At 39.9% G+C, this 22,495-nt stretch overlaps 2 protein-coding genes across 5 annotated transcripts; both read left to right on the plus strand.

The window, feature by feature from the left end:
• Positions 1-2,167: 2,167 nt before the first annotated feature.
• Positions 2,168-14,552, plus strand: LOC111649778 (leukocyte elastase inhibitor-like). 3 transcript variants are annotated; one of them, XM_087172074.1, is made up of 10 exons: positions 2,168-2,484; positions 6,827-7,015; positions 9,168-9,269; positions 10,526-10,666; positions 10,962-11,079; positions 11,460-11,602; positions 12,741-12,818; positions 13,078-13,167; positions 13,263-13,443; positions 13,631-14,552. In XM_087172074.1, the coding sequence occupies exons 2-10, from the start codon at positions 6,839-6,841 to the stop codon at positions 13,855-13,857; spliced, it is 1,257 nt and encodes a 418-aa protein (XP_087028200.1). In that variant the 5' UTR covers positions 2,168-2,484; positions 6,827-6,838; the 3' UTR covers positions 13,858-14,552. The 3 variants fall into 3 exon arrangements, with proteins under 3 accessions (XP_087028200.1, XP_023255241.1, XP_023255242.1); XM_023399473.2 differs by lacking the exon at positions 2,168-2,484 and adding an exon at positions 5,419-5,536; XM_023399474.2 differs by lacking the exons at positions 2,168-2,484; positions 9,168-9,269 and adding an exon at positions 5,419-5,536.
• A 3,066-nt stretch (positions 14,553-17,618) lies between these two features.
• pigm (phosphatidylinositol glycan anchor biosynthesis, class M) lies at positions 17,619-21,360 on the plus strand. Of its 2 annotated transcripts, none has more exons than XM_023399468.2 (8): positions 17,619-17,980; positions 18,832-19,005; positions 19,154-19,274; positions 19,389-19,632; positions 19,912-20,015; positions 20,285-20,442; positions 20,748-20,849; positions 21,107-21,360. In XM_023399468.2, exons 1-8 carry the CDS (start codon positions 17,810-17,812, stop codon positions 21,272-21,274), a joined length of 1,242 nt encoding a protein of 413 aa, XP_023255236.1. In that variant the 5' UTR covers positions 17,619-17,809; the 3' UTR covers positions 21,275-21,360. The 2 variants fall into 2 exon arrangements, with proteins under 2 accessions (XP_023255236.1, XP_023255237.1); XM_023399469.2 differs by having other exon boundaries at positions 20,288-20,442.
• The last annotated feature ends 1,135 nt before the right edge of the window (positions 21,361-22,495 follow it).

Genomic DNA, 22,495 nt, shown 5'->3' on the forward strand with positions numbered 1-22,495 from the left:
ACCAACATTTCCTCAGGTTGGAACCAGTAAAACCAGTAGAGGGGGGTGCTGCCAAAGTGACCAAATCTGCTCTGCAAGTTGCTGCAAATTATGATGTAGTGTGTCTGTTTGCACACTCACTCCAGTTGCCTAACGCTTGCAGATTTCCCTGCCTCAGTCTTTTACCTGTGTCCCTCTGTGGATGAAGACCCAGCTCCAGAACAGGTGTTCACACCCGGATTAATGTTGAAAACATTGTTATAAAGCTGAAAAACAAAGAGCAATTATCACATTAAATTAATATCATTGTGAAGGACGTTATTATAGGTTCAAATATGTTATCTACTGCCATTCACGTACAGGAGGGGGGCAGAAGATTAGAGAATATTTGCTTTAACTTTTAACAGTTGTGTTTACAGACACAAACTATGTGCAGTTTCTAAAGCAGAGGCCTCCACATACCAGCTATTAGACCTGCTGCCATGTAGTTTCTCAGACTGTAACGGATGTTGGTAGGACCCAGTTGCAGCAAAACACATCACAGGTAAGACTGGTAATGACTTTTATTTGCTGGAATGAGGGGGAGCAGGTGAGCAGCAGTATAGTCAGGTTACTACACAGGACAATAGTCGCTTGGGCTTTGGGTTGGACCCGGGGGTCGGGGCTGGAGAGTTGTGAGTCAGGAGCGAGGTGACAGAACTCGCACACACTGGGGAAAGGTAGGTGTGGCCGGCCGGTGGGAGTGAGACGGAGGCGGGGTAGGTGGAAAATTACTGAAGCCACAGGTGAAGGCACAGCAGGCTGTGACACAGCCTGACTGACTGACTCAGGCTGATATTTGTTAGTTAGTGTTCATCTTTGTACAGTTTCACCTTGTGGAGTCTAAAGTGAGCATCAGCAAGATCACCCCTCATGAACGTTTTGTTCCAGGTGCCTTTAAAGTACATGACATTGACTAGCACCAGCTTGGTCGTCTCGTCTTTGACTTTACCTGGTGACAATATTGAAACCACATGGAACCAGTGGGAAGTAACACCACACAGTCCAAACAGTGTTTCCATCCAAACAAAGAATGTAGTTTTATGAAACATAAACAAAGCCTATTTACTACATAACTTACCACACAGGCACATAGGAGAGTTTGATTTAATGAAAAAGTGGTGGACTCCCACACACACACACTGCAATAAACTGATGGTGTGTATGTTAGTGTGTGTGTGATCCAGCTTGTGTATGCTTCTCCACCCTGCTGTTGATGTTGACTCTGGCTGCCTCAAAGCTGGTTCTGAAGTCAACGGACAACATATTTATGATCTCACTACAACTAAATCATCTCATTTCTTCATTCAGTCTGTGATGATGTGATGATTTAATTTGATTAGACATCTTAATCAGGACTCAGTTTGTCTGGCAGCTGCTTATAGAGGATTAACACCAGCCCACCCTGCAATGCAATTCTACACTCTAATTACTACAGAGACTTGTGTGTGTTTGTGTCTGTACCACCTTTGACATCTGGGTTGCCTCTGGGCCCCGGCATCACCAGAGCTGAAGCAATGCTTACAGGAGAGAAGCAGACAATCCAGATACTACAATCGTATTATCTCTTCATCTGATTAGTATCTTTCATTGTATTGACAAAATTTAAGAGTATTCAGATCTGAACACAGTCTCACAGTTGCTGGAGGTGCTGCAGCTGTTTCCTGTGGGATTATTGAGTCTGCTCAGCTGTGGGAACAGGAGGTGGAGAGGTGAACTATATAGCCTATTGTTTGTGATGTAAAATTTACTTTATTTGTTTCCTTACTGGACCAAGGCTTATAATCAGTGGTGAGTGGGCTTATATGTCAGAAATGAATACACCTTGCCTGCTTGAAGGAACTGGAGGGACTTGTATGTTTGACTTATGCCAACAATTATTTTCATTAGATGGTTTAAATAATCATCATTGATTTTTTTTCCAGTTTAAACTGACAAAATCGGCCTCTGCTCCTACCTGATATCTCTGGTGTTTTCCCACTCAACCCGCCTCCGTCTCACTCTCCACTCTGCCACACCTCCTCATCAGCCTCACCGTCCCCACCTGTTGCTCCCAGCTGCATTCCAGCTCCAATTAAACCAGTATTTAAGCAGCCTTGGTCCACTCACTCATTGCCAGATTATTCTCCGTATTCATGCAAAACTTGCCAGCGTTCATCTCCGGACTGACTTCCTGGTATCGAACCCGCTTGTCTCTGACCATCCTGCCTCGTCTCTTCCCCGGCAAACGCGTCAGCCTTCTGTCCCTGACCACGAGCTCTGCCTGTGCCCTCCCTGGTTCCCGTCTGCCAGAGACTCCTGCCTCGTCAACCTAGCTTTCTTGGTGGGTTCGTCTTGTGAGTACTTCCCTGCTGGCGTTTGGCTCTGATTACCCGCCCGCCTGCTCCTTCCTGGGTTTGTCCGCCCCGATCACCTGGTTCCGATCCTCCTGCTCCCTCGACGACGTCTCCAGCCTGCCCCCTAACGGTACCGTTGCTTCGCTTCAACAATTACCTGTGTGTGTGTGTGTGTGTGTGTGTGTGTGTGTGTGTGTGTGTGTGTGTGTGTGTGTGTGTGTGTGTGAGCCTCCCCAGCCCGCTCCACTCACCTGCTCAGCACCTTACCCACGGCTCTCCAGACCCCTTCCCCTGTCCCCAATATCCACCTGTGTGCAATATGTCCGCTGGCTCATAAATAAAGGTCATAACAAACTATATCCAGATGTGTGCTGCATCTGGGTCCATACTACACCTGTTTCATTAACGGCTCTTGCTTTCATGATATATCTTTGGCTTTTTTCCATTTGCTCTCAGCTGCAGTCACTTAACTCCCACCTCTACTCTGTAGTCCTTAATATTTCCTCTTGCAATTTTGTGTGTGTCTTTAGTATTAAAACAAATCATTGCTGTTGGCATTTTAATTCATTGACTCCTTATCTAACACTGTCAGATTGGGATGGTGCTGTGACACTGTCAATACATCTACATTAATTTTTTTTCAATGACATAATTAATCCAGTTACCCCTTAAGCTTAGGCGTGCCACTTTCCCTGAACCTGCTTTTTTACTGCATCTCATATGAAAATAACTCTGACTTCACTGGTCTCATGTTTGTTTTGATGACAGAATTATGGTGAAATGGTTTCCAAGAAGAACTGGCAGTCTGATGCATCAGAATTAAATATCAGCAATCGGTACAATTAACTTCTACACTACTGCAATCCTAAAGGTACAAATAGTTTTATTGCAAGGAGTGAGTCAAATAACTGAGTTTAAGTTGCTTAATTTTTCCATTGCTACTGAGGGTTTATCTGCAATATTTGGTTCAATCCCATACTGATTTAAATGTATAAAATCATAACTTTACATAGGAAGTATGCTAGTGTGGGTTTTTTTTTCATATTGTATCACAGTATGGGCTCAAACGTCACGATCTACAGTCAGACCCCTCACATCCTTATCCTTATAATCAGGCACTGAAAATAATGGACAAAAAGCCTGTCTGATGACTTCACTGTCCCATACTGAAAAGATCTACTTAGTTTTGAGGGCTTTATTCATCTTTTCTTTCTGAAATTAGTTTATAAATGTATCAACAGTTTAGCCAAAGTCTCTCTCCACATATACCCAAAGGTAAGAACGTAACAGAGCAACCAGGAGCGTGGTGTGTGGAAATCTCACACAGAGAAATAGTGGTATCTTTCTTTTACATTTTTCAGAAAAGTACCCTGTAAGGTACTGAAATGGTCCTTAGGGTGTTAACTGTTGACTTTGATTTTAAAGGTAAAAAACCACTGCTGACAGCAAAGGAGATTATTGTAGAGGCAGATGATGCTGCAAATCAGTGATTACAAAATCTTGATTTAAATAGAGAGGTGGGTTTGTTGTAATAAAATAGGCTACCAACATAGCTGCGTGTGCATTTTAGTGATTGAAACATTGAATTAATTGAATCTAATACAGTATGTGAGTTATGAATTTTGCACACATTTTGGAAGTGTACTTTACTTAACCTTGCTCCTGTTTTGCACTTATAGCGAATGGCTCCTTTGGTTTTATGCTTCAGCTTAATGTAGAAAAGCACTGCTTTTTCTCATGTACTCAAACTTTTTTTAAGGACAAATACATTTTACCAGAACAATACAATACATGCACCCAAAATGGGTTCGTTTACATATAAAATGCTGATTTTGTTTAAAAAAAATGTAAACTAACTGTAAATGATTTTGTCTCTGAATTTAGGGATATGTTTTTGCTCCATAAAGGTACAAAATGACATGTCGCTCCAACTGTACCTCATAAGGTACCAAGTCTGGGGGCGCCTCATTGGCTCACCTGGTAGGGCGTGTACCACATGGGTTTAGTCCTAACCACAACAGCCATGGGTTTGACTCTGACCCGCGTCTCTCTCACTGGACCTATCAAATTAAATGCAAAAATGCCCCCCCAAAAAACAACAAAAAAACAAGGTACCAAATCTGTACCTTTCCAGTGGATATACTTTTGTGCCATGACATGAAGGTACACTTTTGTCACAAGGGGTACAAAGAAATGTCCTTTTAGAGGAACAGACAAGAAGGTATAAAATGTACCGATGTTCAAAGCTTCAATGCTGTACCCTGCTGGAGTACAGCTGGAGCGACAAAGCCTCTGTACCCTCTTAGGTCTGTTTCTGTACTTTCATTTCTTAGTGTTTGTAAAATATCACATTGAAGATCTAAATTTGTACAATCAACTTTCTCCATAAAGGGCTGTCAATTTTGGAACAAATGACTAACTGAAATCAAATTAACTCCAGACATAGACTCCTTCACAATAAAGGTTAAGTGCTGCTAAAAACAAAACAGAGCTCTACTCATTTCTAGGCAACTGTATATATTGTTAATTGTTTTTGTTTGACTACTTCTAGCGTGCTGTAGTTGTATTTGTTTAGACTCTTCTATTTTTAGCTAATTGTACGGTATCACCAACTGTGTTGCCTGTTTTGTGTTGGTTTTACTATTGACTTTTTAACATGTGTTAAAAAAAAAAAAAAAAAAAAAAAAGGTCAACTGGAAAAGGAGCAGAAGAAAATTAGCAATAGCTATAAACTCTGCAACACATTAGTTTCATACCCTGTTTTGAAACTATGTTAAATTGCATTGTCCCAATCAAATAAACTAAACTAACCCACTTGCTTTAGCAGGGATGAAGTCATCAGGGAAAGTGTGATGGATATGTGATTTCAGACTGTGTGAAACTGTTTAGAAAATGAATGGGAGTATACTCATGTGTTCACAAATCAGTGAGTCAGTGTTTGGACCGTTTGACTCTGAAACCTTAGCAATAATTACCGTTTGAGTGAGATAACTTCAGAGAAGGGGGGGGGGCGAAAGAAAGGGTTTTTATCTCTTCGGCTTCCATAGAATGACACATGAGAATGCGGAAGAGCATTTGGGGCGTGTCAGCTCGTCAATAATAAAACAAGCGCTGGACAGTGAAGTCAGTCTGTTACTGAAAGACTCCTGATCATCCCAGCACTGGAAGGAAAGAGCCTGTTAGTAAGTAAAGGATGCGTCACACTCTGCTCGTGACCGGAGGGTTTAATGTTTAGTTTGTAGACTTTAACTGGTTTAAGGGTGCAGGCACAGGGATTTATTCATTGATTTTACCGGATAGTATAAACAGGAAGTTCTTCATGCTACAGGTGTAAAGTTCCAGTTTGACAGTGAACTTGGTCGATACAGTCAAGTGTGGCGTTATGTGTAGATTATAGTTTATCTAAACGGTGCTATATGTAGTTGTAAGTATAAAATCACGTTTTAGTGCCTGTAAAAGAATGCGTTTTCATTGTGAAATCCAACAGATATATTAACCCTCTATTTTTCTACCATATTCCATTCAGAAATCTCCAAATGTAATAATATATTTACAATCTTGTGGTGAATTTGCATAAACACCACTAAAACTCCTGCTAATTTCAATAAAATCCTAAATTACTATTGGTAACAACCACATATTATACTATATAGTAATGTATTACTATATTATAATATTACTATAATATTGCTTTTTAATAGTAATAGGCTAATAACTTATAGATCATAGTGTCAAAGTGCTTTTCGACAGCAGTATAACATGAAAAACTAGAAATTAGGCGGTAAAATTAGACATTTAAACCGAAATAACACAATTCACATCGGTGGAAGGAGCCTTGCTGGTTATTCTGAAGACTCAGCTGGTGAGAAAAGGTGACCGGGCCTTTGCTACTTGAGCCCCCAAATTGTGGAACAGTCTACCCACTGAGCTCAGACAGGCTAGATCTTAAGTGTCTTTTGAAACTCTTCTTAAAACATTCTTTTATTAGAAAGCTTTTATAAATGTTTGATATGTTGTTGTGTTTTATTTAATTCAGTCAATATTTGAATGTAACTTACTTCTGTTTTATGATATTTTGTTTAGTTTAATTCCCCATTTTTCTTTCTGTAAAGCACTTTGTTAGTATATTAAGAAAAGTTCTATATAATTAAGATTATAATTATTATTATTATTACTATTAATATTATTATTTCCATAAAATAAAATTGAGTAGACTCCCAGTGCCACAAATAATGGGAATATTTAAGGTGGGTAAATATAAAGTTTTGAAGAATTATATTGAATGATTTTAAATGATGTGAATATATCGTCTATCAGGCATTTCTATTCAAACACAAACAATTTAATTATAAATTGATTAACTTTCAGTAAAGTTTGGCTCACCTACAGAGTGAGATAGTAAATTGGTTAGAGATAAAAGATTTTAAAATGTGTAGCGTAATAATGAAAGCTCTGCCCTCGTTTCTTTGCAGACACAAGACACAATGGCATCATTAACCCCTCTGTCCAAGGCCAACACCGGCTTCGCTCTGGCTTTGCTCAACAAGCTGAGCGATAACGACAAGACCGCAAATGTCTTTTTCTCTCCTTTTAGCATCTCTTCAGCCCTGGCTATGGTTATGCTGGGGTCTGGAGGCAACACGGCCAAACAGATGTCAGAGGTACAGTTCACGCACACACACACTGTTTTTGTGAAATGTAACATGATATCAGAGGTTGGTGCACCTGGTTGTTCAGTTTTGATATTGTATTGCCTGTTCAGTGGAATGATGCAGATTTCTCATGAAATTCAAGTTCCCATGATGTGACACCTCTCTGACACTGAAGATTAACGCTCCAGAAAGACAGCGTTTGATTAAGTTTGATAGGAATGAAAGGGTGGAGTGGAACATTGGGGGCGTGTAAACCCACATTCAGTATGAATCACCAGTTTTGTTTTCCAGTGTCAGCAAAAATGACAAAGATCTGCTCTGTTCAGACTCTGACCAGGATTTATGGAGGGCAGATCTGTGTTGTGTTACTATAGGAACATGATACATAATTTGGAAGTGTAGGGGCAATAAAGATCTAGGTACAATAAAGCAATCTGTACACCTTATCAGTTCCCATTATGTGCATATCCATATGTTCACTTGTCTGGCTACCTGGGAATCGTTCAACGTTTAATCACTGAATGGCTCACAACTGTCTCATCTCATTATTAAGAAATATGGAGATCCTTAGGGAAAAAAAAAAAAATGCCCTCAGACAGTGGCCGTCTGTAGAATAAACAGCAGAAAGGCCTCTGTAATAACCAGTACAATGAAACAGGTAGTTGAAATGTGGAAGTTGATGTGCTGTAAAACACGAACATTTACTCACATTTTTCTAAACGATTCCTAAAGCAAAACCACACCCAGGAAGTGTGAGTATGTATGAGGGCCAGGCCCTTGCCCTTAATCCACCATCCATGTGCCGTGGGTCGGGAAACAACTCCAGTCATTTGAATTGATCATGTTCTGGGGGATGATGGGTAATGGAAGAGAAGGATGACAGTTAAGAGTAATAAGGTTATTCAAAGTATGTGAAGTTTATGTCAAGACAGTGAAATATAATAGCAGATAATAGCAGTATTTTCTGTAGTTTGTGCCCCTCTTTCATCTGATGCAACAGAACTAGGGGTATTACCTGGCTGTTAAACAGGGACATGGTCTGGTCTAAAAAGACAAAAGACAACCTGTTTTGACTTAATCATGTCTTGCATATAAAGGCTGAGCTTCTTCCAAAATGTGGTAAAATTGTCAACAAATGGGATGTGAATCATTGGGCTTCCAGCCAGATGTGTTGACAGTAGCTGAACTTGCACCAGAGCTGCACCAAGAACCAAAGTGACAGAGGGGAGGGAGGGAGGGAGTGTCAGTGTCATGTGCTGTACAAATACTGCAGTAAGTTGATGGGAAAAAGAAATATGTGCATCAGGAATGATGCCACCTGAATTTGCAAAAACTTTTTATTTATCTCCTTGCCAAACACCACCCTCATGATTTGGTCCAATTTCAAAATGTGCAACACTGGTACTTTTATTCCCTGGTACATTATTTTTCTGTCGCTGTGATTCTACATATCAGCTCACTGCAACACAAAATAGCAACGTAGCTGAAAGCCAATGAATATGTATTGTAGGAAAATGAAGAATGTAGGTTATAGGTATAGTTTTGCAAAGTTGCTTAAATAAGTTTATATAAAATATGTTGTAATACGCCCCCACAGCCCGGTCAGATGAACCGAAGTACTCATTCATATACATCACCTGTCATGTTCCAAATATGTTAGATGTCATTAAACTCAACCAGCTGTATAAAAATGCTACTTTTCAAACAGTTGAACCGTCAGTGAATAAATAGAGAATCTCTGATCTTGCAGAGGTTGAAGTTGTTGCCTTGCAGCAAGGTGTGGTCAGTGCACCTTGACGTCATTCTTGGGTGTGGTCGCTCTAGCACCACACAGAAAGACAATGTAACATAGAATGAAAGTCATGACGGTAGATACCAATGCAATTACTTTCCAGTCCAGTAATATATAACTACAATCATCATCTCCCTGTGTCTTTGTGTTGAAGAGAGGTTTATCCCACAGCTGTATAAAAAACAAAATTTTCTGCACTTCTCTTTGATCAGCTGTTTGACCTGGCTTGAGTTTGAGGGTAGTGTACAAGGCCTGCTGAGTATGACTCAACCCACACATCGCTGCTTGGATGAAATTGTAACTTCCTGTACACAACGAGAGACACATTATGTCTAACTTAACAGTGAACACTACCAATTGCGCCCTTAGGTCCTCAGATTCCGTGAGGCAGAGCAGCCACAGCATGCGGGAGCACAGCAGATGATGCAGATGCAGCAGCTGGTCCACTTCAAGCTGCCAGACATGCTGGAGGTGGTTACAAAGCCAAGAGTGCAGGGATGATAAACTACCTGAGGGGCGTTTTACTAACAGGTGGTCTAGGTGGTGTCATGTGGTGGAGGGGATCTTTGGAGACAGGGATCTTTCACTTGTTTTTCTACTAATCTCCAATATGCCGCTATTTTGAAATGAATTTAGAGAAACGCAACAATGCAAGGGAGTAGCCCTACTGAAGGTTTAGTGTATGCGTCGACTGTCAGCTCCAAACCTCATAGTGTTGCATAATTCACAGGAATGTAGTACTGGCTTTTCTATGTATGGCTTCTTTTTGGGTGTGCTGTTTATCTCGGATAAGAAGCTGCTAGAAACCACAGTGAGATTAAACACTTAAAACGTTTTAAGCAATGACAACCCATCAAAAATGCATTAGGAAAATCGAGTACACACAAATGAATCTGTTTCCTTTTGTATGTCTTGTGTATTACTCTGATAATGCCCTTGTATGTGGATAAAACCAAATTTGGCAAACATCATTATTACAGTTTACAGAAGACGGTGGTTTATGTCTTGCTGATATGGATGCACACCAGCCAAAACATACCATCCGAAATTCTTATTAAAAAGACAGGCCTTTGTTTTGTAAAATAACCGTGTAAATACTTTAACACCATGGTGGAGGGATGCTGTGTGTCTTCATGGGAATTTTTCTGGAAAGGCTTCAGTGCCTGGGCAGGCATTTCCATGGGTTCTTTAAAGTCAGTGTGAAAGGTGTGAAATATTAATATTTTCTTTATATTTTCCATGTCAGTTTCTTTTTGTATTTTCATTTTTGCCATATTTTTTTCATTCAAAGTTGAGATTTTGTGCATCAACATTGACATGTCAATGGTTCAGATATTTTCAGACTCTACTACTGGAAGTCATCAGCTTTCATTTCTTTCCAGCATACCAAACTGGCCCAATCTATACACTGTGCTGTGTTATACTAGATTCTGTGCTGATGCCATTTGCATGTCCAAATTTTAGATAACTGACCTTTTCGTTTTTATGACCAATTGATTTACAAGAGAGAGATTTAGAACCAAATCTATCAAGTTCATTTTTGGAAATCTTTCCGATCCATCATCATTTAACATAGTGTAGGCAAATACTTAGCATGGAGCACCAAAGACGGACCAAGACAAAATTGCTGATGTTGTCAATATTGTCATCACAAGCTCTGTTTATTAGACTGGTGTAACACTGACTCAGTGCATCTCTCTAACACCTCTTGTCTACTTTGTCCACAGTGTCTGAAAACCAAGGACCTTCAGGATGATGTCCACACTAGCTTTGCCCTCCTGCTGAACAAGCTCAACAAGCCAGACGCTCCGTACGCCCTCAGTGTTGCCAACAGACTGTACGGGGAGCAATCTTACCAGTTTGTTGAGGTTTGTGTGTGTGTGTGTATTTCAGGATATATGTGACTATGCATCTTCATGTGTGGGTGTGGTGTTGTTTACAGAATGTGTGGCTGGAGTGAATGAGAGGCTCAGATAGGAATCTTAAAGCGTGTAGTAAAATGGAATGATGAATTAGGGAGTGGGCAGCAGGCCAGCATACAAGCAAGTAAAGCAGTGACTGTGGAAATACTCTCTCTAGCTGGAATGGCTTTTAATTCCACTAAGTCAGGTGAAGAGGATATTGGGTGATCAGAATCAGTAAATGTGTTGCTGGTGGTTCCAGGGATTCCTTGAAAAAACCAGGAAGCACTACCATGCAGAGCTGGAGTCTGTGGACTTCAGCAACAGCTCCGAGGCAGCCAGGCTCAACATCAACAGCTGGGTGGAGAGCCAGACACAAGGTGGGTCATACACACTTATCAGTTTGTTAACACCTCATGTTGCTTAATCACAGTTTTGTGTCAGTCTCATCTTTGTATGGAGAAATAGCTGGATTTCCAGAATTACATACTGATGTGCAAACTTTTATGACCTTACAATGCCATGAGTTTAAAAGATTTCTCTATGGTGGCCTGAAAGGGACCAGAATTCCTTTCAGTTAGAAAGGGCAAGTGTTACTTTAATCCAGTTGTAATTGTATTAAGCCTGAAAGATTACATATTAATATTGAAACGATGCCACTTTCCAATTTTTCCATGTGTTCTAATAAATGTGGTTGAACTAAATTCTACACTGAGGAAACATGGCAAATCATTTCAAATTGTGTGCTTCATATTCTTAGGTAAAATTAAGGATGTGCTGGCCGAAGGTGTGGTTGATAACATGACCAGGCTGGTGCTGGTAAATGCCATCTACTTCAAAGGCAACTGGAACAAGCAGTTTCAGCAGAGTTCCACACATGATGCTCAGTTCAAACTCAACAAGGTAACACTGCACAGAGAAAACATTCAGTGGACAAACGCTGTTAACTGAACTCAAGTCTGGGTTTGTGAAACTATATCGCATGATACCATGACGCAGAGATTAATATCAGACATGTGCAGTCGTATACTGTCCGTCTACTGATCTGACCACAGCTCAGTAGAATCAAGTGAAAATGAGAGTTCTGGTGCGTATGCTGTAGGAATATTGGAAAACCAATTCATCTTTTTTTAGTCAAACAAGTGAAAATGAAAAGAGAAAATGCACAGTCTAAGGTTCTATTTCCACTTTCTTAATGAAAAGTAGCGAAAAGGGTTCAACTTCAGGGCCATTGCACGAAACCTGACCACAGGAGAATGTGGAAATCAGGGGCAAAAGGGCGAGAGTCTCGTCACTTAACAAAAGGTCATTTGTTGGACCCTTTTCTATTGCATGTTAGTCAAGATCAGGAGAAAACGTTTCCCAATAGCTTTTTAAACATGTGAGTGTTAATCATGGGTCACTGTGGTCAGTAAAAAGGACACTGTTATACTTCCATTTGGTTTAGGGCGACGCCTTTTCTTAGACTATGTGGTGTTCATAAGAAAATGTTGCTTAAGTAAGTATAGAGTTTGAGTCTGTAGATATTGCGTTATTTATTGACAAATGATTTACCAAAGTAAAAAAAAAAAATTGAAGACACTGGGCCTTAGTCAGAGTAATAAAGTAATAAGTGATTTGGCTTTGAACTGGTCTACAAAAAGTTTGAGCTTCATTAAGAGATTTTGATGCTGAATATTAAACTTATTCCAGAGCTCAAACATTTCTCAATGAGGCGTGTTGTGCATCTGCCTCCTGAATGTGAACTGTGATGACTGTTTTTTGTGACATCAGCAGGACCAGCTTTTCTGTCATTTTGTTTCACGTTAACATCCAAAATGCAGCTTAAGGCAGCTTTAAATATTCTGTAGTGTATGTTGTTAACTTCACACTAGACTGAAATTATGTGTTTTGCTGCCTGAGTATGTTTCGCTCACTCAACAATGATGTCATGGTGTACCAATCACACCTTGTTGTACACTTATACATCACTGCAACATGGTCATATGTACTAGATTTCAGCTGTTGTTATGTTACACATGTTTCTGTTTGCTGTTTTCAGAATGACGCTAAGCCAGTTAAGATGATGCACCAGAAAACTAAGTTCCCTTTGACCTACATCCCTGAAGCCAACTGCCAGGTAATCAAGAAATTCACTTAATTAATCAGGTAATACAGTATGTCTGTTAACTGACCTGGCAACAAAGGCAATCATTTATTACCTTTCTTAATGAGGTTATGGAATATGAATGAGACTGACCATGAGTCAAAGAAAAACCGATGAGATTTTGGTTATGATCCAAACTTTATTTTTACCATCACTATGAAACTATCTCTGTTTTTGATTGTTGCATGTAAACTCATAAGCTATCCAATATTGGAAAAATGCTGTTGTACAGATTCTGGAGATGCCTTACAAAGGGAAGGAGCTCAGCATGCTCATCTTTCTACCTATGGACATAGAGGACAGTTCAACTGGTCTTGAAAAGGTAGGACATGCACACTATTACATTTCCACACATAAAGACGCCCACAAGACACAGACAAACTGATAATTGATTGTCCATTTTGTGTCCACCTCCAGCTGGAGAAGGAGCTGACTTATGAAAACTTTGTGGAGTGGACTCGTTCAGACATGATGGATGAAATTGAGGTCCAGGTCGGCCTGCCTCGGTTCAAGATGGAGGAGAACTATGACATGAAGGATGTCCTGGTCAGCATGGGCATGGTGGATGCTTTTGACATGATAATGAGTGACTTCTCAGGTAGGACACGTACCTGGACTATATTGGAAATGTTCATATTTCATTGTAAAGATCAGGACATGAAAAACCTGAACTGGCTCCTGTCAAGTAAAAATACTGAAGTTCTCCCAAATCAACATCAACATGAAGGGTGAGAGGAGGTATTACATTTATTTAAAATATTCTCTGCCTCTCTCTTCTGTGACAGGCATGTCTCCTGCCAACGACCTGGCGCTGTCAAAGGTCGTCCACAAGGCTTTCGTGGAGGTGAACGAGGAGGGAACCGAGGCTGCTGCTGCCACTGCCGCCGTCATGATGCTGCGCTGTGCACTTCGTCCAGCCACCTTCATTGCGGATCACCCCTTCCTCTTCTTCATCCGACATAACCCCTCCATGAGCATTCTGTTTGCTGGCCGTTACTGCTCCCCTGAGTGAGGACTATATCACTGAGAGCAGTTTATCTCAACTGGAGGGGGGGGTTACAGTATATCTTTAATTGCAATAGTATAGCATTTAATTTGGTATTACTTTTAAAATGTTGAGAATCACCGCTCTAGAGTTTCCTATAGCTAATCACACCCTGACTTCCCGTCCTATATTTTCAGCACCAATTAATGTGTAAAAACTATGGTGCTGGATTTTTCTGTGGCTTCTTGTCTGCATCACTTCTTTCTTGAGTGATTCTGTGTTTATCCTGTGCCTCCCTGAGCACTAGATTCCTGCTCTCATCCTGGTTTACTTAATGTCTGTAATACATGTTTGGCCCTATTTGCTGCTGCCTCACACCCTACATAAGTTTATCTATCCCATTAGAGCCGTGGTTCTTGGACTTTTTCTGGCATGCCCCCCTTCGGAAGTGTAAAAAGCCGCGCCCATACACAATTTTTATCTATCATGAACAGTAATAAGGGAGGCATCTAAGAAAAAGGGATCCATGTTGTATTTTAATGAAACGAACACTTATATGGAATTGTACCATAATGCATATAATGACTATACACTAGAAAGAACAAGGGTTTGCATGAAGTTTTGAACTGGGTCCAGGTCTTTTTCATGTATCCTTATGCTTTTACACATGGAATAAAAGTGTGTGATTCACAAATATTGTATATCACTTTCAAAGAAAGAAATCCTTTTTATTGTCATTTTTGCAGATCTGGTTCAGCCACATGTGATAATGATATTGTTCAGTTTGATTATTCAATGTGGCAGTGTTAATAATACACTTCTTGTCTATGAAAAGTCTTGTTACTTACTGCTAATGTTGATAATAATAAAATAATACCAAAATTAAAGTTTATTTATAGAGCACTTTTCATGCAAGTGAATGAAAATTAAATAGCACAATAAAACAAAGTCGAATAGAAGAACAATTAAATAAAGAGATGTAGATGAAAGATAAAAATAAATAAAATTTAAATAAAAATAGAAACCAGTAAGAATAAAAAATTATGTAAATAGGTTTTCAGCTGTCATGTCCAAAGCCCATATCTCTTATAGCACTTGACAGGATTTTCCACAGCTTTGGGGTAAAGTTTAATAATTAAAAAAAAGTTGTGCGTACCTATTTTCTCGTGTGTAACACTTTGTGTTTTTAAGAGCCTAGCAGTAGAAGATCTCAGAGCTTGTGAAGGGATAATAGAACAACAGTCTACAATGTAAGCCAGTCCCAAACCATTATAAACCTTTATAAACAAGTAAAAGAACCTTGAAATCTGTTCTTTAAGATACAAGGGGCCAATGAAGTGTAGCTAAAACTGAGGTGATATGCTCTCTCTTCATTGCAGCATTGCAATAATTTAATTGAAATAAAAGCATGATTTTTTTTCAGAATCTTTATGGGATAGGTACGGCTGTACTTATTTCATGATATTTTGCGATATTTCTTAAGTGGTAAAAAGCTGTTTTGGTTAACTTCTTTATGTATGAAGTAAAATTTAATTCAGAGTCTAAAATAATGCCCAGGCATGTTAATTCTGATTTAACCTCAGGGGCCAGATGCCTAAGTTCAGGAAGTTATTGGTCATCCAGTTTTTTACTTCTGCCGTCCCAGTGTTAAAGGAACACAGGGTATTGTCGTCATCATCAGGCTCAAGGGAAATATACAGTTGTATGTCATTAGCACAACTGTAAAAATTGAGTTTATATTCCCTGAGGATATCACCTAAGCATAGCAAGCATATACATTAAAAAAAGAAGTGGAACAAGACAGCTTCCTTGAGCAACACCGAAAAGTAAATCACATTTCCATCCATTCATCCATCCATTACCTATACTGCTTATCCTTATAGGGTCATGGGGGGGCTGGAGCCAATCCCAGCCAACAACCGCTCATGTTCACATTCACACCTATGGGGACTTGAGACTCACCAATTAACCTAAGTTTTTGGATTGTGGGAGGAAGCCCGGAGAGAACCCACGCAAACACGGGGAGAACATGCAAACTCCACACAGAAAGACTTCAGGCCTGGGATTCAAACCCAGAATCTTCTCACTGTAAGGCGACAAATCACATTTTCCTGACCCAATTGCAACTGTGACGACCCTCTTTAAGCCTCTCCCTGAAGGATCCTGTTGTGTAGTTCGGTTGCCAGGGAGATTCAGCCCACCTGGTCTGGCTGCACTACATAAGCTGGTCACACCAGTTTCTCTCTCTCTCTCTCCTCTGGCTTCCACCCTGTTTGGTTTTGTTGTACTATTTGTCTTTAGATTAATTTCGTCTTCAGTTATGTAAAATAAACTTCTTTTTATTTATAACTTACTGTATGTCTGGTCTTCCTTCCTTTCTCCAACCTTGAGCCAGGTTGTGACACAACAAAGAACTTCCTCCCACAACCAGAGCCAGTTTAAAACAAAGAGCCCAGCCCTGTTCTCAAGGCAATCCAAAATAATTTCAGGGTCTGTTGTGTCAAATGCAGCACTTACATCCAGAAGAATCAGAAAAGAGACCTTATTGGCATCAGTACTAAGTCTCTGTACTGGTTTGCCCTGAAACCCGATTAAAACATTTCTAAAATATATGATCTGTTCTTATAAAATTTTACAGAAACCACTTTTAGTGTACTACTGTTTCTACCCTCAAAGCACAAGAGTAATATGTTCTTAAAAAAAAACAACACTGATTGAACCCCTATGGCTTTAGCTTCAAGCATGAAATAATCTAATTGATATGTTTAGATGGATTAAATGCGCCTGTAAGTATCTTATCTGAGCAATGTAGAATTATTTTGTAGAAACATTTTGAAGGAAGTACCAGCTACCTTTACTAAAGTAAAGGTCATGAGATGATTAGCGAGGGAGGAAAGAAGAAGTTTTAATCTTGTGAAATATTGAAGTTTTGATACAACCCCAGGTTAGTCGAGGGGAAAGGGGAATAACCTAAAACTGAATGAAGGCTATGGTGAGTCATTTTGTTTAAGTTTCAATCTTTTAATGCCAGTCTTGGATGCATAATTTATCTTCAGAGAGAGCCCAGGCCAAAATAACAAACCAAACGGCCCTAACTAGAAACATCAATAGGCCTGAAACCCACAAAAGAAAAGGGTACAATGCTAAACTTAACTCCCCAGCAATGCACAAAAACACAGGGCCATAGTTCAGATCCAAAGACTCCATAACAACATACTCAGGGTGTAAGCAGGCAGTGAGAGTGAAGTGCAGCTCCCCATGCATTATGTACCCCTAGACGGACCGATTGACCCGCCAATCAATAAGGAAGGCTGAGACCCACAGTCTGCGCACATTGCACAGTCCACTATCATATTCACCTATGGGGCAGGTTAACACCCCCACCCATAAAAAACAAGCATAGGCTACATGTACTGTTTCTTAACCTTAGCATTTGCAAAAAATCACACTCTATAGGAAAATGTAATAGTCCTCAAACTATTAAATGAAACCATCTGAGAAGTTCAGAGGGGAGATGTGGGTATAAGTATAAAGTAAGCTTACGTGAAAAAACAAATGTATAGCTAAGTAGGCTACAGTACTCGAGTAAATGTACTTAGTTACTTTCCACCTGTGGAAACAAACAGGGTTGGATTTTACACCGCTGATAGGTGGAGAACAGTGTCGCAGTGATGCATACTGGACATATTGGTCGACATAGTGGATCAGGTTTGTCAGTGCAGCGTCGTCCTCCAGAACAGTAGGTGGTGCTGGTGCCTCAAAGTGTCTGTAAAAGCAGTTCCGGAAATCTTCCTGGTTGTCAAGTTTGGAATCTGGTCATTCAAGAACTTGTCAATGAAACATGTCGGTAATATTTTAAGACATGTCTGGAGGTTGAGATGGCCATTGAGGAACGGATGGTTCGGTCAACGTGCTCCAGCTCAAAATAGTTAGTCGAATTAGCTTCTCTTGCTAATCTGGTTCCCCTGCTCGGCCGGTGATGGAGCGGCTGATTTCCAGGCTCACGGACAAACACGTCCTTTTCTCGGCTTCCTTGGCTGTGCGACTCGCTTTGGTCGCTTATGGAGACCACCAGGACCGGACTATGGTGGTCAAGTACACCGACATTGACTACCATGTGTTCACCGATGCTGCAAGGTTCATCACTGAGGTAACTGAATAATGACTTGTGACAGCAATAAAGTGGTCAGGTAAAGCTGTCAGGTCCCTGAATGTGTCAGGTTTTAAAAATGTTTACACCCTCCCTGATAATCTAGTTCAGATGTAGTTCAAGTACAGTGTAGGTGGGGGGAAAGCTGAGAAATCTCCCTATTTAGTCTTTTCTAAAATGGAATACGAGTTTCACGAATCTTTAACTTTGATTTATAAGGTATATAAACTCCCTGATTGTAGAGTGGTCTTTGCTTTGGTCTGAAGTGGTCTGGTTGGGAAAAACTTCAGTTCCCCCTGAACTGCTGAATTGGGATCTAACTCCAGTGTCACTGGGTTTAAAAAAAACAAACAAAAAAAAACAGTAGTGGAAGATACTGACTTTTGTGGTGTACTTGAATTTTACTCCATTATTTGCCATTTATTGTACTTTTCTGTGGCACTACTACTTTCTTGCAGAATTTACAACCTTTATTTGCTTTTTACTCCTCCACATATATTTATTAACTATAACTAAACCTTTCAGATTAAGCTTTTACAGTAAAACATATGAAAAGTGAATAAAATGTGATGCTTCTTAGAAATTCAAGTTCCTGACATTTATATGATGCACATAAACATTGCTCCCCCTCAGTACTGCTTACTTCATGTTCATACATCAATAATAATGAGCCAATAATATAACACGGATGCAGGATGCGCTTTTACATGTAATAGAGTATCTCTACACTGTGATTAACAGACATGTCATCTATAACAGTTAAACAGGCTGTTTTTACTGGATACCTTCTTAAATTCTTTATCATGCTCATATTTACATTCATCATTTCAATGTGGGCAATTTTTGCACAGGGTGAGTCGCCGTACAACAGGTCAACCTACCGCTACACTCCTCTGCTAGCCTGGCTTCTAACCCCCAACATCTATCTCAGCCTGGTGTTTGGCAAGATCCTGTTTGTTTTATGTGACGTCCTGTCCGGACTACTCATCTATAGAATCCTTCACCTGCGAGGTCTGGACTCTGAGGTTTGTCAGTCAGACCCTTTTGGACCAGAAATATTTGAGAAGAGTTGATTCATAACTTTTGACTACAATCACAAACAACTCTTTAATCTTGTTTTGTGAAAAAGTGCAGTACAGATAAAGTTGTGTGTTTTGGGGGATTAATGTTCAGACTGCACGTCGTGTTTCATCTCTGTGGCTCCTCAACCCACTGCCCATGGGAGTATCCAGCCGGGGGAACGCTGAGTCCATCCTGGCAGCCCTGGTGCTGGGGACATTACTCTGTATGGAAGGTAAGGGGGTGGCTGCTGTGTGTGTCTTGAGCTCTGTAAAATAATGTCAATATTGCTAATATTGTAATGTAAATAAACAGCTCCTTGCTAATCGTTTTACCTTTTTTCTTCCAGGCCGGCGTCTCATATGGGCAGCTACTCTGTACGGCCTGTCAGTCCATATGAAGATCTACCCCATTACATATGCTCTGCCCATTGCTCTGACCCTGCGCACACCAGAGACCAGAGCAGAGAGGGACAGACAGAGCTGGAGGAGGTTTATTGGGTTCATTGGAAGCTTCCTCAACGCACAGCTGTTCCTCTTTGCGAGTGTGGCTGGGGGAGTTTTCTGTGTGCTCACAGCCCTATTCTATTACATGTGAGTGTAGTTGCTTTCCATCATAGACAAGTATTAAATATTGAGTTGTCATTTCTAGCAATAACACCAAATACATAATTAGTCCAAGTTTTTCAGATGTATTAATAGTAGTTTAATGGTAAAAATGTGGAGCATGGATGCTTGAAATGTCTGATTTATCTATTTTTGATTTGACTCAATATTGGCATGTCTTCTTATCTGAACAAATACACAAACTTTTCATTTCTTTGAATAGAAATTCTCAAATCATGTTATCATAATCCTTTCCTGTCTTGTCAGGTATGGTTGGGAGTTCCTTCATGAGACCTATTTGTACCATCTGACCAGAAGGGACATCAGACACAACTTCTCTCCATACTTCTACATGCTCTACCTCACTGCAGGTATTCATCCATTCGACCGTTTATAGCTTCCAAGTGTGACATCTTGCAGTATATAGAACCACAGAGCAAAGACCAGCATAAAGTTCTAGCTCATGCAGCGGTACATTGCTTGTGGTCAATAGTGATGAGGTGCTTGTTTATAAAATCAGTTATAAAATTGCACGTATGTTCATTTGGCATTTTCTTTGCTGGTCTGTGTTAATAAATAGGGAGTGTAAACTTAGAGGAGGTGATGCAGCTTTTTAAGTTTCTTTTGTCTTATGTTGGAGCAGACAGCAGGTGGAGCCAGTGGCTTGGCCTGGCTGCCTTTATCCCACAGCTCATCTTGCTGTTGGCAGCATCATGGGCCTTTCACTCTGACCTGGCCTTTTCCTGTTTCCTCCACACAGCCATCTTCGTCTCCTTCAACAAAGTCTGCACTTCACAGGTACATGAACCACCATCAACCAACAGAGTCTAAGTAGATATCAGACAGCGCCCTGACCTCTCTGTTTTTTCCCTTTCCCCTGTCAGTCATCCAGATTACATTTCGGGCTGTGATGAGTTGTAAAAAAATAAATTACATTAACTATACAAATGAAATATACATATACAACAATTAATTTTCTTAATTTCAATTTGATATCAAACAGTCATTAGTTTTAGTTAGTTAGTTCAATATCATGTTTGTATTAATATTTTGTTTACATAACTTCACATAGACGAACAAAGTTGCTTGTTATCCTTTTGCAGTACTTCCTGTGGTACCTGTGCTTACTCCCTCTGGTTATTCCTCACCTGAGTCTGTCACTAAAACAGGGAGTGGGACTGCTGCTGCTCTGGTTTGCTGGACAGGTAATTCAGTTTAGCACATTTTGAGTTACAGTTAAATTTGATTTCAGCAAAATCTTAACATCATAACAAGATGCCCTGGAAAATTATGCATTTTAAAAGGTAGTCCCCCTGATGCTTTCCAAATGTGGCTGGGAGTTGTTTTGCATCCGTCTGTGGTCTTATGTTGCACTCTGTAGATACACCACTGAATTTATTTTGCAAAGGTTTTGAATGAAATAGCTAAATTTGACCTCATTATAATGTCTCTCTAATACCAGGGCATTTGGTTGGGCCCAGCCTACTTCCTGGAGTTTGAGGGCTACAACACCTTCCTGTTGATCTGGCTCGCTGGATTGCTTTTCTTGATCATCAACTGCTTCATCCTGATTCAGATCATAACCCACTACAAACCTACACAAACTCCACAGAGACTAAAGGTTGAATAATACTGAGGTGATATGAATGTCTGTACGCTGCTTCAATAAGAAGATTATGGATGTAAATACAAAAATAAAGTTAGTATTTTCTTGAATCTTAGTCTCCCAGCTGCTTTACTGGTAATTACTTTCTCATGTTACCTTAGTAATCTTAGCACAAATCAGTCATATAGCACCACTCTCTGAGCGACAAAACCACAGTGGTATTTTCAGTCATTCCGAGTTAAACCCACTGATTAAGTGCTTGCCATTGTAGGTCAAAACCCTTAAATCCTCAGTGACTCACACTGGGCAGAAAACTGCTGGTGCGCTGCTTTCTCTAGGTGGAAACTTTGAAGTCCGTTCCACCTGTGGCCGTACCACATGACCAAGCAGATGTTTTCCATTTGCTGGCAGGGGCAAAATACCTGCTGCAGATCAGAGATCACATGAAGTTTCCCCACAGTTCTAACAACCACAGGGCATGTTTTCTTAGTTTGGAGAAAAATACTTTAAAGTATTGTTGTTCACTGCTCCAACAGATCAAATGCATGTGTTGATGTATCGCTGTGGAGAACTGCCAGTTACTGCTACAAAGAGATGCTCTTTGGTGTGATTTGAGGCAAAATGTGGCATTATTTATAACGGTAGTTGGGAATATTTGTTAAAATGATGATAGAGGAATAAAATGTTTGTACACAGAAACATTGAATTGAAGATATGACTTTGTTTTTGTCTTATTGCCCATAACAGTTTGTCGAAAACTTAAATCGAGGCAAAGGATAAAAAATTGCTACTAAAATATGTTTAAAACTTGTTTACCATGAAAGGCTGGGGTCTTCAGAATTGGTTACAGTGCTATTATTTTCATTTACTATTTTTTTCTGATTGTGTATCTTGCCTATTGGATTAATGTTTGGACTGGAATGGGATGGACGTTTTGGGACCATTCAGTTATTCTTTTTAGGGTTCTAGTTATTAGGATTTAGGTATTTTGTGGCTGTAATTGTATTTGTACATGTAAGGAAAGTCTTGCAGTGAGTTAGAATTTGGATTAAACTCTGGTCCAACACAGTGAAACGAGGAACAAAGTTAAAAGATTCCTGAGAATTTCATTAGCATACAGGAGGACAACTACTCAATTAAATAAATTGAATTTAGTAGTGAGGAGCTAATGAACCCAGGTGACTGAAACTAGATTGACCCACCATGTGATTACAGATCAAGATATTAGGTACAGTCCAGACCAAA

The sequence above is a fragment of the Seriola lalandi genome, unplaced genomic scaffold (assembly GCF_002814215.2).
Source record: "Seriola lalandi dorsalis isolate HSWRI2012SDOR001 ecotype SW California unplaced genomic scaffold, Sedor1 jcf7180002051960, whole genome shotgun sequence".
NCBI lineage: Eukaryota > Metazoa > Chordata > Actinopteri > Carangiformes > Carangidae > Seriola > Seriola lalandi.

Bases quoted from the DNA above. Each gene is read 5' to 3' on its own strand.
- LOC111649778 (XM_087172074.1), top strand. From the start codon at position 6,839: ATGGCATCATTAACCCCTCTGTCCAAGGCCAACACCGGCTTCGCTCTG. The intron at 13,168-13,262 runs GTAGGACATGCA...GTCCACCTCCAG, and splicing joins GTTCAACTGGTCTTGAAAAG to CTGGAGAAGGAGCTGACTTA. The intron at 13,444-13,630 runs GTAGGACACGTA...CTTCTGTGACAG, and splicing joins GATAATGAGTGACTTCTCAG to GCATGTCTCCTGCCAACGAC.
- pigm (XM_023399468.2), top strand. From the start codon at position 17,810: ATGGAGCGGCTGATTTCCAGGCTCACGGACAAACACGTCCTTTTCTCG. The intron at 19,006-19,153 runs GTTTGTCAGTCA...ATTAATGTTCAG, and splicing joins TGCGAGGTCTGGACTCTGAG to ACTGCACGTCGTGTTTCATC. The intron at 20,443-20,747 runs GTACATGAACCA...ATCCTTTTGCAG, and splicing joins ACAAAGTCTGCACTTCACAG to TACTTCCTGTGGTACCTGTG.